The sequence below is a fragment of the Diadema antillarum genome, unplaced genomic scaffold (assembly GCF_040938485.1).
Source record: "Diadema antillarum isolate AM-2024a unplaced genomic scaffold, OU_Dant_1.0 seq00000321_RagTag, whole genome shotgun sequence".
NCBI classification, from domain to species: Eukaryota; Metazoa; Echinodermata; class Echinoidea; order Diadematoida; family Diadematidae; genus Diadema; species Diadema antillarum.
Window position 1 is genome coordinate 1,318,446 of NW_027271340.1, and position 16,360 is coordinate 1,334,805.

At 38.3% G+C, this 16,360-nt stretch overlaps 1 protein-coding gene across 1 annotated transcript in view; it reads left to right on the plus strand.

Moving 5' to 3' along the window:
* Window positions 1-9,004, plus strand: part of LOC139730582 (uncharacterized) — a 51,197-nt gene extending 42,193 nt beyond the window's left edge. The window contains exons 15-21 of the mRNA XM_071641436.1: window positions 562-649; window positions 1,535-1,659; window positions 2,482-2,775; window positions 3,228-3,371; window positions 3,877-4,036; window positions 5,180-5,346; window positions 8,291-9,004. Coding sequence (XP_071497537.1) covers window positions 562-649; window positions 1,535-1,659; window positions 2,482-2,775; window positions 3,228-3,371; window positions 3,877-4,036; window positions 5,180-5,346; window positions 8,291-8,351 — 1,039 coding nt within the window. The 3' untranslated portion in view covers window positions 8,352-9,004. The remainder of the gene's footprint in view (window positions 1-561; window positions 650-1,534; window positions 1,660-2,481; window positions 2,776-3,227; window positions 3,372-3,876; window positions 4,037-5,179; window positions 5,347-8,290) is intronic.
* Window positions 9,005-16,360: the final 7,356 nt, after the last annotated feature.

Genomic DNA, 16,360 nt, shown 5'->3' on the forward strand with positions numbered 1-16,360 from the left:
TTACTCATGCTCCACAACAAACCTTGACCCAGTTAGCCATTCTTGCATCAAATTGTTTTTATTGCAACTGATCGACAAATGCCCTTCATCTATGTAAGTGAACACCAATTATCCTGTGTTGTGAAGTAATAGCCATGGTAGAAATTATGAGCATGATTTTTATCACAGCCGTTTCTTTGAAATATTGAACACCGGTAATTGGTGTTTACTGTAAAACATGATATATTCGCGACATGAAATTTTCGCGAATTGGAGACGATGGCCTTTTTGGTGGCATGAAATTTTCGCGTATTGCCACTGGCGTTCAATGCATATAGTGTAGACAAGAAATTTCGCGTGCATTTTAATTTTGCGAATCTTGGCGCTCGCGAAATTCGCGAAATAAAAATGCATGCGAACATTCCTCGTTTTACAGTATTAACATAATGTCAATGAAGGGCAAGTTTTCAATAGTTGCAATAAACCTTGATATGAATGAGCATTAACACTGTGCAGATATGGGAGTGTAATATGCTTAATATGTAAAAGCACGTTGTCATTTTGGATGTTTACTTCTACTAGAGAGAAAGATACTTACTGGCAGAGGACGGAGAAGTTGGAGTACCATCGCAAGATGAAGGCATCCGAGCGCTGGATGGATGACAAACAGGTAAGAAAACTCCAGTGGCCACGAAGCAGGTTGCAGAGTACCAGTATTAATTTTGTTTGTGAGTTCAAAATTTTGGTCCACAGAGATTGGGCACTTTCTGACTGGTGACATTTAGTCTTCGGCAACCAATCACATCCTTGGGTTAATTATGCTGCAGATATTAAATTCTTATCTTCATGAGATTGGCAACCTTGTGTTTGACTAAATTTCCTTTAATGAAGAAAGATTTGATTGATTCGGTTGAATGTTTTAAATTTGCAGGAAATCAGAAAAAAAAAAATCATCCAATCAGGCAAATTGACTTAGTCTTCTTGAATGTGTGACCAATTTAAGGATCAGATACAAATTTAGCAGTTTCGAAGCTGTTGATAATCCTGCCACTGAAATAAAGTTGTTCTGGAGCATTTTGAGGTCAAAAGTGTAAAATTATAAAAGTGTACCCGACTTTTTTTCCTGAAGCAACCTCTCCATCCAGTAGCCAGTAGGTAGAATGCTACTAGTATGTGATGATCAAAACTGGCCCTTGCCGCAGTATTGAATCGCAGTATTGAATGCAGGTAACTAGTTTCGAATATGATTCATTCTCGCTCGATGGATTCTGCTATGGCCTGATATATTGTAATTGATGTTATCGATTATAAAGCATCACATAGCTACCATGATTGGGAATGATTTAAGATTGCAATTCTTTGGGCATACATTTTTGAGTAATATTTCACATTTTCATTACCAACTAGAATTGTGTTATCAATATGCGATTTCACACATTTCATATGTACATGTCTCCATTTCAGAGCAAAAATTGACAGTCTCTACAGTCATGTTTTACCTTTAATGCATATTTTGTATCAAAGAAGTTGCTATTGGTTGTCTTTCCCTCTGAAGGTGACCCTCTGCATGCTGTGTGAATGCGAGTTCAGTCTGACTGTCAGGAAGCACCACTGCCGACTGTGTGGGAAGATCTTCTGCTCCAAGTGCACCAACTTCTTCGTCCTCACCTCACACAGCAAGTAAGTAGGGCGCTGATGTGGCTGGGTCCGTAGCTCGCATGTCTTCCTCGTAATCATATGGCTGGGGTTCGATTCCCATTTAGAATAGCTGAGCAATGTTGTGTGTAACTATGCTGTCCCCACCAAGTAAGAGGCAAAAACACTCTGTCCCTCAGATAGGACATTAAATAGAGGACCCATGTGTGCGTGAATCATGACTCATGCACATTAAAGATCCCACTCCACCTCCTTGCAAAGAGGAGGGTGCTAACCCTGCTACTGCTACTACTTTCAATGTCACTACCGCAATACATACACTAGTCGTGCCACCACTACTGACTACTTGAATACAAATGATCATGGTAGTATAATAATAAAGTTATTGTGGAAGTAGTAGAAGAAGTAGAATTGCTACTATCAGTTATGTGACGATGATGACAAATATAATTAAAATAAGGTCAGTAATAACAGCAATTTCAATGTTTATAGCAAAAAGAACTAAAACAATAACAATAAGGATTGTTATAACATAGTAATTTTGGAAATGAAAATGCAGATTATTACCATAATGCACTAGTGATTATTTAATCATAATCAGTATGCTGATGTGGATCATGTAGTTCACACAAATCAGTGATTGCTAAAATTAGCATTTAAAAGATTAGAGCCATCTATCTGCTGTTAATCAGATGGTTTCTGATTCCTCCTAGAGAAAAAATATTGTATGCTTTTTGTAGTCCATATATATTTCATACTGTTTTTTACAGAGAATACATTTTATGTGCCACACTAGGCATAATTAATACTCATGGAAATGGAACTGCCGTGTCGCCTCTCTTGCAGAAAGAAGAGTCGAGTGTGCGAGAAGTGTTACGTGGTCCACCAGCATTCCTTGGAGGCGCCCAGCGTCAACACCTCCGTGGTATCCCACAACTCCAGTGGAGACGACCTGGAAGGCAGGAGCCCGTTGCCAGGCGAAGAGGGCAACGGGGCCTTGGGGTCCAGCGGGATGGTCAGCGACGAGGCCACCTCGGACATCATGACGGACAGTGTGTGCAGCGAGCCCGTCGGAGTGGAGGAGCTGGACTACCATGCTTCTCAAACAACTCAGGAGACCGATGCTTCCAAAGGCCAAAGGTCAGTTGGGACTACAGATTGAAATACTGGCACAGGGTATACAGTGTCACAACTAGCAAAAAAAAAAGAATAATGACACTCTCTAAATATTGCATCTCATCACATACGTGTAACTGCTGTATGTATCATCTCCAAGATAGAAACTGCAAACTTACCCTAAGAAAACTTTAAGGCTGTTAGTTAGTCTTATCGCATCACTAAGGTTCTTCATTGCTGATTTAACCACTTGCAAATTTTTGTGAAATTCCAAATTGGTGAAAAAAAAAAATATTTGCAAAATTGATTGCACATTCAGTGGCTTATTTTCTTGTATGTTTCAAGCAATTGATGAACTGATGCATGTCCAATGGTAGTGTTCTTACAGTGGTGTTGCAAAATGGGCCGAATTTTGTCATTATCATCATTGTTGTCAGCACTGTTTTGACTATTCTCAGAATGAATCCTTTCCACAGTGAAGGCACCTCGAGGAAGCTGCACACGCCATCGCCCGTTCCGACGTCAGAGAACACGGCCTCTGAGCCCGACTTCGACATCATCAGTGAGGACGAGGTGACGCAGGCCAGGCAAGATGCTGGGAATACTGAAGAAGAGAGCCGGTGAGTGACAGCAATGATGGACAGGAAGTTTAACAGGGCAGCAGGGTGTTAGATGGTCATTATCATCAGACTGCGTGGCTTGCATCAAGGCAACCTCCCCCCCCCCCCTCCTAATTTTATTGTAATACTAATATGCACCATGGGTATTATGAAGTGGTGTGGACCCATTCTGTACCCATAGTGGTATTTCTGCACAGTGCGTGAATAGAATGCTAAAGATTGTGCAGTTTCATTCTTTATCACAGTGCTGTTTGTTTTCATTTTCCATCAGACAAGATGGCTTCATGAAAAGGAAAGCACAGAAATTTGTTTGCTTGCTATTTATAATACTCTTTTTACATTTTGATTCTGCAGAATTCATAAGGGGCAAATTTCATCAAACCAGCCACCCAGTGACAAATTAATCACCTGAATATTTCCCCATTTATAGTACATACTAGTGTGTTTGTAAAGATATTACGCTAGTAGGAACTTTCCAATGCAATATCCTTTCCTTGCCTACCAGAATGAATGGAGACATCCACCTGTTAACCACAGAGGAGTTGGAAGGGGAAGGCGTGTCGGGGGCGGAGGTGGTCGTGGCGGCCTATATGAAGCACGCCTTGACCGTGGCCATCAATGAAGTGGGACTCATGCTCTGTTGGGAATTTGTGTCATCTCCCAAGGTGAGATTTCATTGCATCTTGTGTCATGTGACTGGTTACTGTAGAACCACAAATCTTCGCGTGCATGAAACTCGTGAATTTTGCAAGGAGCCATGATTTGTGAAAGTAAATTGCACATGAAGGCTTTTCTCTACACCATCCAGTACATGTAGTATGCCCTTAATGTTTTCATGTTTTCGAATTCGAGAAAGTGTCATGCCATGAATGTTTCTGGTGTATAGTATTCACATCTCTCACATCAACTGTTGCCAGCTTGCAAATTCTATTTTTATATATTTTATGCTATATGTTTTATATGTTCATCATTTTTGGGTTTGTTTTTTTGGTTTTGTTTTGTTTGTTTGTTTGTTTGTTTGGTTTTTGTTTTTGGGGGGTTTTTTTGAGGGGGGGGGGGGTTTCCCATTTCCTTTGCTCTTTTGTATGTGTGTATGTGTGTGTGTTTGGTCAGTAGGGGGTTGGAGATACTTTTAGCACTGTAATAACATAGCATGTGTGCAGGGGGGGGGGGGGGAGGAAGGGGTGGTTGTTTCTGAGTGCTTATTGTGAGCATACTCTGATGCTAACATTCTAAATCAGGGATATGGACTGTCATGTTGTCACACCCTTTGTGGTTGTTTAGCTCGCATTAATGCTTGTTATTTAGGAGTAATTGAATTCTTGAAAAAGCTTTGCAAGTTTACAAGTGCAAGTATAGAACAGAGAGGGTCTCCCAATAAGTCTGATGTAAAGTAACCATATAACATCTCTTAATTGAGAAAAGCCTCTTCTGGCTTTCGTTGGATCAGTGCTCAGTGACGAGGGTCTCCTGATTGTCTTTCACGTCTGAAAGCTTTCATTCCAACGCTGCATCAATCCACTCATGAAAACGACACTGTCATACTGGACTGTGGTCATGTAGTTTACTTTTCTTCTGTTGTCCCATTGTAAAATTTTCTTAACTGGAGGATTAGATTTCTATTTACAAAATCACTTCTAAGATCTGATTTTGAAGGGTTAAAGTTGGCAGCCCTGTATCTATGCAGTCATTTAGCCCAATCTCTTTACTAAACATGTATAATCTTTCCACCCAGTCCGTGTAGAGTACTGGGTTAAGTCTGGAACACATAACTTTTCATATGACTCTTTTCCAATTTCCTGCATCAGAGCATCGGGTTTTCTGCAACGTTCCAGGAGTCGCTGAGCTCGGCAGGGCCTCCAGAGGAGCTGATTCCTCTCTGTCGGTGTAACTCACACCAGCAGGCCATCCAGGGGGAGCTCCTGGCTAGGAGACCCGGTGTGTACACCCTCATCTTTGACAACAAGTTCTCCAGGTGAGTCCCCTGCTTGGTTGCCATGGAGACAAATAGACCCAAATGATTTGATGCAAGTCGGCGCTATTTTTTTGTGCAGAATGATGGCATTCAATGTAATGTGACTCTCCACCAGAAAACCCTGATAAAGTTGCTGGATGTTTTTTGCCTCATTTTGCACATGCAGATTTTCCAGACTCCAAGCTGTCCAAAAGTATCAAATTTTACCCCACCTTACTTTGAAAAATAACCTACCACACAGACAGTATGGTAGCTGGCAAGCAGATCAACACAGTCTTGAGAAAATTGCCCTTGAAAATCAGATGCAGTACAAGAGTTAGTCAGGGAATTCAAAACACCACAGTGACATGCTTCTTGAGAACTTGCAAAAAAAATCAATTTCAGAACATTCTTATTTTTGGAAACTGTGAAAAGAGGTATCAAAATATCAAACTTTCAAAAATCACAAGATATTTTTGTTTTTGGAAGTAGTGACAGGAGGTGTCATGATTTTTAACTTTAAAAAATCACATACTCTTTGATACATTTACATTTTGGATTTAAAAACATTTTGTATTTCTGAAATTCTGACAAGAAGCATTATTTTCAATTTCAATTTCAATGTATTTTCATATTTCTCACAAATAGCACAGAAAAAATATGATTATACAATACAAGAATTGTACAAGACATAAATTAGATGAAACTTCACCGGAATGTACAACAGTTTGTCTCAGAATAAACACAAAGGTCTGTATACATTAGAGTTGAGCTATGGTCATAATGTGAGAAATATAATGGGGCCTGCGTAAAAGCAAGCGTGTACAGCCGCAGGTCCCGTGATATCAAACAGTTTGTCTCAGAATAAACACAAAGGTCTGTATACATTAGAGTTGAGCTATAGTCATAATGTGAGAAATATAATGGGGCCTGCGTAAAAGCAAGCGTGTACAGCCGCAGGTCCCATGATATCAAACTTCTGATATCAATATCAACAAGTATCACATTTCATATTTTACATCCATATCCCCTTACTTTGCAGTTTTCTTTGATAAAATATATCTGACTTTATCAGGGTAACATTGTGATGGGTCAGAAATCAAATTTAGAAAAGATAACTACCCATTGCTTGTGGCACTTAAACATCATCATACCATGAAGCTATTGCAAGACATATGTGGGCTTTTCTAATGTAAATACATTTTTGATTTAAATTTGTCAGGCAAGGGAACTGTTCAGTGCTCTCATTTCAACAAGTTTTAAAATCACATTCCAGCTAATGCACAAAGGGAGAACTTTTTCCTCTAAAACCGACAGTTTTCTTTCAGAGACTTTTCTCTCATGAGACACACTTATGAGAGACTTCATGAAATGGATTTTACTTCTCTTTGAAAGTCTCTCATTGCTACATATGAGTGACATTGGCCATTCTGAGATTTTTGTGAAGACTTATGTGATGACTTCATGAAAGACGGACCCCAGGACAGTATAAGGCAATGTTACAGCAGTAGGGGATAGTAATCAATATTTCGTGGAGAGTGCGAGGTCATTGACAGTGACTGTCCTCCTGACGCGTGGATGAGAGTGCAACGATCTACTGTATACTGCCCTCGCAGGGTCAATGGACGGTAAACCTCTCCGCACTCTACGGAGAAACTCGAGACGGGGATCCCTACACGGAAATGGACCTGTGGGAACAGTAAAACTTCCCTGTCAAAAGTCTGTGCAGGGTTGCCAAAGCTATTCCAATCCAAGCTGACATATGAGTAGTTATAAAAGGAGGAGTACACGTACCAACTTGCCATCAGCATACATGCTATCATGACGTAGTACAACCATTTCCCCTTCAATAGCTCAGCTCCTAGTCTCTGGACATTAATAATGATTGAAATAATGATGATGATTACAATTATAATAGTAGTAATAGTGATGATGATAGTGATGATAATAATGACAATAATGATAATGATGATGATGATAATAATAATAATGATAATAATAATAACAACAACAATGACAACAACAACAATAATAATAATAATAATGGTAACATGATAACTATGACAACAACAAATAAAAGACATGAAAGACAATGCTTACTAATTTTAATGCATTGTTTTTCACTCACCCTTGTTGTGCAAGATGAAGTATGTTTTGCCATGAAGGAATCAGCCATGGTAGCAGATTTCATGGAGAGTTCAAAAGTTCATAGCATACAGGTGATCATGTGACCTGTCACATGACCCATGTGGTGCAAGCATGGTGTTGCTGATCTACTTCAGGTGTTACGCAATCCTCTGTGGACTACAGAAAGAAAAGGATATTGACTGTCTTTTCAGTGTTGCACTAATCAATGTCTCTTGAGACTTGACAGTGCCTCTCCCCAGGCTGGGCTATTGTCAAAGGGAGATTTCATTGATTGGACACCATTTTATGCACCCTCTCATTGTACTGGTGACCTGTGTTAACAGGTGTTCCCAACAAAGGAGAGAGAATGTGAAATATGTCCTTCCTTTACCGTTCCTATAGCTGGACAGTGATGAACGAGACATTCAAAAACCGAGTTTGTCTGATTTTTAGCTCACCTGAGCCAAAAAGCTCAAATGAGCCATTGTGATCATTTTATCACTCTTTCTATGAGGAGCAATTTTTTTCTGGTAGAGTTGACCATGTTGAAATCGCCAATAGTCATACACTTGCAATCATACTCCCTGATATTAAGAAAAAGGCAATGCTTTTCAAGAACCAAAGTTTCTTGTAAAAAGGGATCCAAATCATATGACCATCAGAATGTAAAATCACCTCAATATTGATCTGAGAATGTGATTTCAATGGAATGCAGCCTAAAATGTTTGATTTTGTATTGATGAAGGAGCAGCAATGTTTGTTTTCAATGCATCGAGCAACTGGCAGGATCATCACATTCACAATTGGCCTGGTCTGTCTCTGTTTTTGTCTCTCTCAGGTTCACCAGTAAAACGGTCAAGTACAGTCTTCAGATCAAGAGGCCAGAAGCTGCTTATTGAATACCTCACCACCATTGGTCAAGGCTGCGTCAGACGTTCGCTAAGTGCCATATGGACGCAGTGTTCTGCCCAGAAGAAAGATCAGAAATTATTAAGAGCTCTGTGCCCTTCGGAGACTTGCGGAAGACTTGTATCAATAACAGTAATCATTCCACTGTCACACACAGAGCCTGTATTTGTACTAACTCAATTTAACGCCTCTGAATTCACTCGTTCCAGGACGCCGCTCATTTCGATGCAGGGTTTGGGGATTTCACGAGGGTGACGCCATCGCAAAAACCAGATAAAGTGGGTGTGATCTGCTATTGGAGATGTCTGTACAAATATCTAGTTGAGAGTGCCAAGGTCATTCCTGATGATTCTTACTTTATATCTACAAGCTGTCGGTCATAGGTCCAGAGTTTAGGCTCAGGAATATGTGAGAGATCATATAGCTGCCATAATAGAGACTCTTCCAGCTTATCCCTTTTACAACTTTCATTCCACTGTATTATTGTTGGATTATGTGGTGAACTCTCACATCTAAACTTTCCACTTTTAAAGAAAATTATTAAAGAATTGCAAGAAGCAGTGCAGTTTTTGCTCTGAGCAATTTCAGTGAAGGATATACCATTCCAATGTGAGTTGTCTCGGTTAGACTATATTTTACCATAATTTGGGGGCTACTACTGCCAAAGTGTTAGAATTGTTTTTAAGAAATGTTTTTAAGAAATGTTTTGAAGATGACTGAAGTATTACCAGCATGCAATTCCCTCTGTTTGTTTTTGTTTTTGTTTTATTTTTGTTTTTGTTTTTTGGTTTTTTTTAAAGAAAGACCAGCGTATGGTAAAATTTTCCATTACATTGTTTTTCCTTTGCTATTTTCTTTCTTGTTACTGTCTCCTGCAACAAGTTCTATTCTGGTTTTAGATTACACTTATGATACTTCAACTCCACTCCCAAATACTCATAACAGACCATGATCAGAGAGGAGATAGTGCTGTGTGGTCATCCTATATCATTAGTATTATTATTATTATTATAATGTACCGTCAACACCCCTTGTCAAGGGTGAGCTTGAGTAAACATACTTTGAGGTCTTCCTTTATCTCGATTCCAACGTTCAAGGGTAATTATCTATGCAGAAGACCCTTTATGGTGTTTGCGGGCAGCTTGTCTTCTTTAATGTCAAGCCGTCAAGTTCAATTTCAAGATGCAATGGACGTGGACGGCTCGGGTATACTAAGTACCTCAAGATCATGCAAAAGATTACCACAAAGATTGTAGAATTGTGTTTCTACAAATTCATGTGATTTAAAGAAACCATGCTGCATTGCCTACTATGTCAAATAAATTTTGTTGATGGGGTAGTACAGTTTGTAAGAGCGAGACTTATCATACTCACACATGGGGCTCCGTAAATTTTCTGGTAATTACTTCATGCTCCATTTCATACTCTCTGGGGTTTTTTTTCTTTATTGGTGGAAGTGGATAATTTTGTTTATAAGTAGTTTATCACTTACGTTTACATTTCCATACCCTGTTATGAGTGTAGACTAACAATCTTATCTAGAATGTCAAAATATACCAAGATAGTCATGTATGCTACTAAGTATCAATGCAGATGTGAGCGTAAAGGTCAGCTGTGATACAAGTTTTTGGAATATGCTAGTATTGATGTCTTATATAAAACCTAAGGTCGAGTGTTAGATCATTTTGGGGGTGTTAATTTTCGTGATGTATTACAGTTCCTTTGCTATACTTTTCTATATTGCTAATTTTCCCTCCTTCAATGAGCATAAAGATATCAATTTACTTTATGTGACATGCATTACATAAACATGGTTCATTATTATTTTTACAAGAGAAATTACAGCAGAAAAAAAAATTGAACCTTGTAGTCATATTTCAACTTTACTTCTGCTGCAGTATTCAATAAGAGGATAAAGGTATCAGGATGATTTTTAAGCTTTCTGTGGTGTGCTCCAGATGTTGATGGGCCTTCAATTATATTCCTGGTTGGAGCACTTTGAAGGAATGTTGGGGAAATTGGGAGAAAAGGAGGAAAGACTGAAGGTGCAAAGGTGAGGGAAAAGGAAATTCTATGGTGAAGGGAGTTCCAAGTGGAACTAATGTGGAGTGGGAAAGGAGAAAGAAAGAGAGGGAGAGCCAGCCAGCCAAATAAACAGACAGTTATAAAGAAAGACAAAATATAGTATTTTTTAATCCTAATTAGGCCCCCTCCACCCGACGTTTCTCACAATGATTCTGCAACGCGAGAAGACATCATCATGATGCTTCTTTACTTTTTTCTTTCATGTCTCGTGCAACTTTTAAGACCAAATTTGCAACGTCCGCACATACCGTTATGAAGCCACACCCACTGTTGTAACGGCATGTCACTCCAAAACATGCACAATTTTGTGTACACTTTCTATGGAAAACAGTGCTATGTCATGAAACTAATACAAACCCAACTATTTGTACTATTCATCACTTTGGTTGATTGATTGATTATATGCAAATTATGGTACATAAGTGTTCCATGACAATTTCCTTGGAAAAAAAAAGAAAAAAGTATTAAAAAAAGAAATACATAAGAAATTCCCAAAACAATAAAATACATAAGAATTTAAATGACTTTTGAAAACTCTTTCTAGTCGCCTTTCCAGGCATCTATCCTCTTTGCTCCAATCTCTCGCAGTCCTTGTTAGCTTATGGCGTAAAGTGGTATAGGCCAGCAACATACAGTCAACTCCAAATAAGTCCACAGCACTATGTCAACTACTGTAAAACATAATATATTCGCGGCATGAAATTTTCATGAATTGGAAGTGACGGCCTTTTTCGTGGCATGAAATTTTCGCAAATTACCACTGGCATTCAATGCATATAGTGTAAACAAGAAATTTCGCGTGCATTTTAATTTCGTGAATCTTGGCGTTCGCGAAATTCGCGAAAATGAGTCCCAAATTACATTCATAGCCTCACATGCACTATTCACCTACACACACATAAGACGAACATGGCATAAGTCAATGAATTTTCCTCAGTCCAGTCAAGATCAACTTATTTCGAGTTTACTGTATCTCCTCAGAATTGAGCTCTTGGGCTGAATTGTACTGTGAGGCAAATCAAGACTGAACAGTCAGCTGAATATGAATTACAGGCTTTTTTTTCAGATGTGCAGCAAATGATACTCAGAAAACATTTCAAACAAACTGCCCTGCTCTTGCAAGTCCTGACTTCCGTAGTGGAGAAGGCATTTCCTGTCAAAATACTGTGGCAGAACACTTCCTCTGTCTTTAAAGTGAAATGTTTTGCAATGTAGTTTGTTTTTTTTTTTTTTTTTTTTTTTTTTGAGAGGAGGGTATTTGCTTTCTGTGATACCAATAACAGTAAAAAAAAAAAAAGAAGATAGGAAGTAAAAAGATTAAACATGCAGAAAATTTGTTTTCGATACTCAAATTTCACTTAAGCTCTTGCTGGTGATATGTTGTCAGTTTTTTAATACCATAATGGGTGAAATTATATTACTGGACTGAGTGGGGACACCAAACCTGCAGATAATGTCTGCTCTCACAATATCCATTTGTGTAGCATTGAAGAATGAAGTATTACAAGAATTTTCTGTGTGTTCAGTGTGAATATCTTGGCCTGAATATGAGGTTGCTCTATCAGATGAAATGCTTAATTACGAACTTTAGATGGAGGATTATGAAAAAGATTGATCCACTGCAAAATATTCAAACTCTTCTAACACCTGCCCTGCAGTTTTGCACAAGATTCAAAACCTGTGCACAATGTCGGTATGAATGAACTATGTTGCAGGGATGATAGAATATTTCTTACATTCCAAAAACATTTCACGCCTAAAGTGACAATTAGTGTTATTAGCATATTCACTTCATAAAAACAGTGGATAATTAACCTTCTGCCTAACTTGTACAAAGAATTGTACACACTGTCCAAAGTCCATGGCACAGAAAGAGCTAAATGCTAAGATATACATTTTGTAATTTCTGTGAGTGTTGTGAATACATGTATCCCCTGAAAATGAGATGAGAGAATTGCTGTATTTCCATCACTGAGATGAAACTGTAGACTCCACTGACCGCAGACTCCATTGGCAGATGCGTGATGAGTGATGCTACAAGGCTAGGCACATCAGGGGGGCATTTCATGAAGCATTTTGTCTGACAAAGTTGTCGGATAAATTTACTCTCAGCCAATCAGATGCTAGGATTTCAGTAGCTTGTAACAGTTTATCGGAAAAATATCCAACCAAAGCGCTTCATGAACTGCCCCCCTGAACCTAAACAACTAAATGTGCAACAATGAGGTTATGAATCATGTCTATATGATTTCACAGTTCTCATTTTCTATGTTGCTTCTTTTTATTCAATTCATGTAGCTGTCCAGAATTAGGATTCATGTAGAGTATTACCAGTAGACTTGTGTACAGAAAAAAGAAAAATATTCCTCTTACATGCCTGTCACTTATACATTTGACAGTTATATTTCAATGTTTATCAAATTATATTTTTATATTCGTCATATCTGTCATAACTTGTTATTACAGGGGAGTTGTAACCAGGCCATGTCTTGCTAACCCAGTACGGTATAGTGATTGCCCCCCCCCCCTTTTTTTTTCTTGTAAAGGTTATATCCTACATGAAATCAGTTGATTTGATTCTCAGCTATGTATACTGCTGGAAAGTTTCTATGACATTTGTGCAATTTTCACATCTTGTGGGCTTCTTAATGTAACATTGATGATGAAGAGTGTTTAATGTATGACAGTATTGAGATCATTGCATGTTACGCAATATGCTCCCTATGTTTGGCATTATTACTGATATGACTATGAAATTTATGATAGCCAGTTCTGTTCGTCTCTGTTCATTTGCAATTAGCTGAGAGAATATCTAAGGGGAATTCCAGACCAGTTAAAACTTATAGTCTGAAAAGAAACAGTAAAGTCTTATAAGCATACAGCGAAAATTTGATCAGAATGACATGAAAATTAAGGAACTGATGAAATTGTGAATTTACACTAATTTTCACAAAATTGTTTTTGAACAGTCAATATGAATATGCAAATAGTAAGTTGATGATGTCATGGTCTCACAACTTGCCATGTAGTTTAATTTCCTGTTTTTTGTTTAGGCTTTTTATTAAGATGTAGTTTGTCCTTATTCTTATTCTTGCATCCTGATTTATCTGACTGATCATGATTTTGAAATATTTACCCAGGAATAATATGTTTTACACTTAAATAGCAGAAAAAACTTTTTTTTTCAGTTTTTTTTTGGGGGGGTACATGATCAATGGAAACATCTAAGGTGATGACATCATCAGCTCACTCATTGTTGCATATTTTTATCAACTGTTCAAGAACTGTTTTGCAAAAATCAGCTAATTTTTGATATTTCTTAACTTCCTTTCAATACTTTTAATCTGATTTGATCCAGATTTTGTTGGGCTTGTAAAATGTTACCCTTCCTGTTCACACTAACTTTTAACTGATCCGGAACTCTCCTTTACGGCGAGGACGTGGCATCTACAGAATGTTTTGTTCTTGTTTGTTTCTTTCATTTTCGGGTGGAAATGAAAAGATATTGCATGCTTTATCTTTATTGTAATATCAATGGTTAAAAATATCGTCACAATGTTCATTTATGTGTTATTTTGCTTGCAAATGTGATTGTTTGTACATACAACTGTAGTTTTTATTTTTTCAGTGCTTTTCGTGCTAGTGATGATCATCAATGTTTGAAGTAGGTGGAATTTGTAGATTCTGCGCTTGATTCAAAGCTTCATAGTGGTCATCATGCGCTGAATGAATACATTCTTAACTGACAGATCGATTGCAGCGATGAATTCATTTGGCACTACACTATTGATGTTGCATTTCTTTTCCATCCTAGTCTTTGATGCCAGTATGTGGGGGGAAAGACACCTGTGTTAGATATCTGGCAATCCTGTATGTGATATCAACACTCGAGCCTCCGCAACAAGGAAGGCTGCAAAGTCTGAGTTGTATTGCACAATACCAGTTTTTATGACACTAGGAGGTACCTCTGACTTTGATTTCGTATAGTGTGCCTAGACCTTGGCTGCTAATGAGGGTGGTGCAATGTGAGGTAAATGATATGGAAAGAGTGTTTCCGCAAACTTTTGTTCCATATTGTGTCTGAGGCTTTTAACTTGTTTCATTTGATGGGAGGTGATTGATTCTAATATTTTCAGATTTGTGATTCTGCTTGTTCTTCCCAGACAGAAACGTGTGCACTGTTTGCATCTGTACAATTTGGTAAATAAAGTTTTGTGGAAAAATAGAAAGTGTTATTATCTAGATGAGATCAAGGTAAATGTTGAATTCATTCATCTTCGCAGACAACGAATGTGCTGAGTATATTGCTTCCTTGTTAAAATTCTGCATCTATTATGAATGAAGTGGAGTGGGAAAAAATTTGTGGGCCAGGTTTGTGCACCAAATTGATAGCACTATTTTCCTTTCTCTTTCATTGGTGTAGAGGCCCCTGAAGGAATCTGATGTTATTTACAGCATCTGTTGAGGATTTGTTGGCTCTGTGACCCTGTTAAGAGAGCGATCTCTGTCAGATTGTCCCTGATAAGATTGCCCCGGTGAGGGCGGGAAGACATAATGGTGCCAAAGAGCGGATCCGCTAGAGTAGGTCTTGCCTTCGAAACCACTCTTGCCCCATTTCGGCTTGGCAAAGCTGTCATAAATCAGCCACCAGGTTTGTAGCAGGAAGCCCACAGACATAATCGTCACAACAAGCCACATTCGTCTAAATGATATTGCATCGAATGGTGTACACCTAGTGATTTGTGTATGATATAATGTCATTCATGATGAAGTTGTGGTTAAGCTTTTGCCATTTGCTTACAAGAACAGCACAATAGTTTACTGTGATTTCATGTAATGCTGGTTTGTCTTTCCCTGATATTTGTCTAACTATGCCATGTTGGAAGCGTCTTGTTTCCCTGAGCCCCTATCTGTCACAAAATCAAATCCTCCCCGTAATCTGTAATCACCAACCTTGATCAAAATCCTCTGCCTCTTCCAGGCTAGTTGTGATGTAAAACAGACCAAAACAGAGTGGACCAGATGACAATATTCTAGACCAGCAGGGTCCCAGGTAAAAAATCACATGAACACCCAAATACTGCTTTCTTTGGTCCTGGCCTTGCTCTCCCTACTAGGATATTAAAGTGGCAAAAAGTCCCTCAACAGAGCTAGGTCTTTTTCCATTACAGTTGAACCTCTATTATCCAGCCTCCCTTTATCCGGATCTCTCTATTATCCGGACGCAATCTCGCCGTGATTTTTTAATCTTTTTTTAATAATTACGGGAGGAAAGGGTGATTCCCAACTCCTTGAGAACTTCTACACAAACACACATGAATTACATAATATACTTGATACATTTCTTAATAATTATTTAGGTAAATCATCCCAAGAATTTATAAAAGAAAATGATTTCACTCTTGCAAACACGAACCTCTATTTTGAGGTCTGTTACTGAGAGTAACAATGAAAAGGTTGCAGTATACACATTACTACATGTGGTACTACAATGGGCTACATCAGTACATGTGTATGTATATGTACATGTATAAAGCATTGAGTCTCCCGTATCCGGCCAAATCCCTTATCCGGATGAGGCCCGGTCCCGACTTGTCCGGATACGAGATGTTCAACTGTATATCATTTTCTCTGTTTCAGTCAGTCTGTTTTTTGTTGAGGCTGATGAAGCAGAGATAGACCTGTTCTATTTGGCTGCCAGCGGTGTAGCGACTCTGTCTTTTGTAATTAAGATAAGGATATTAGTAATTACATTCATTCTGTTGTACTTGGTTTAATTGCTTTGTATTCTATAATCACCCCTTGTCCTTGATAGAATTATTTGTATACTCAAACATATAAACAACTTATTGACACATATCACATGTCTTGTGTAGTAGTCATAATTACTTCATCATCATGTCTTTCCTTCACA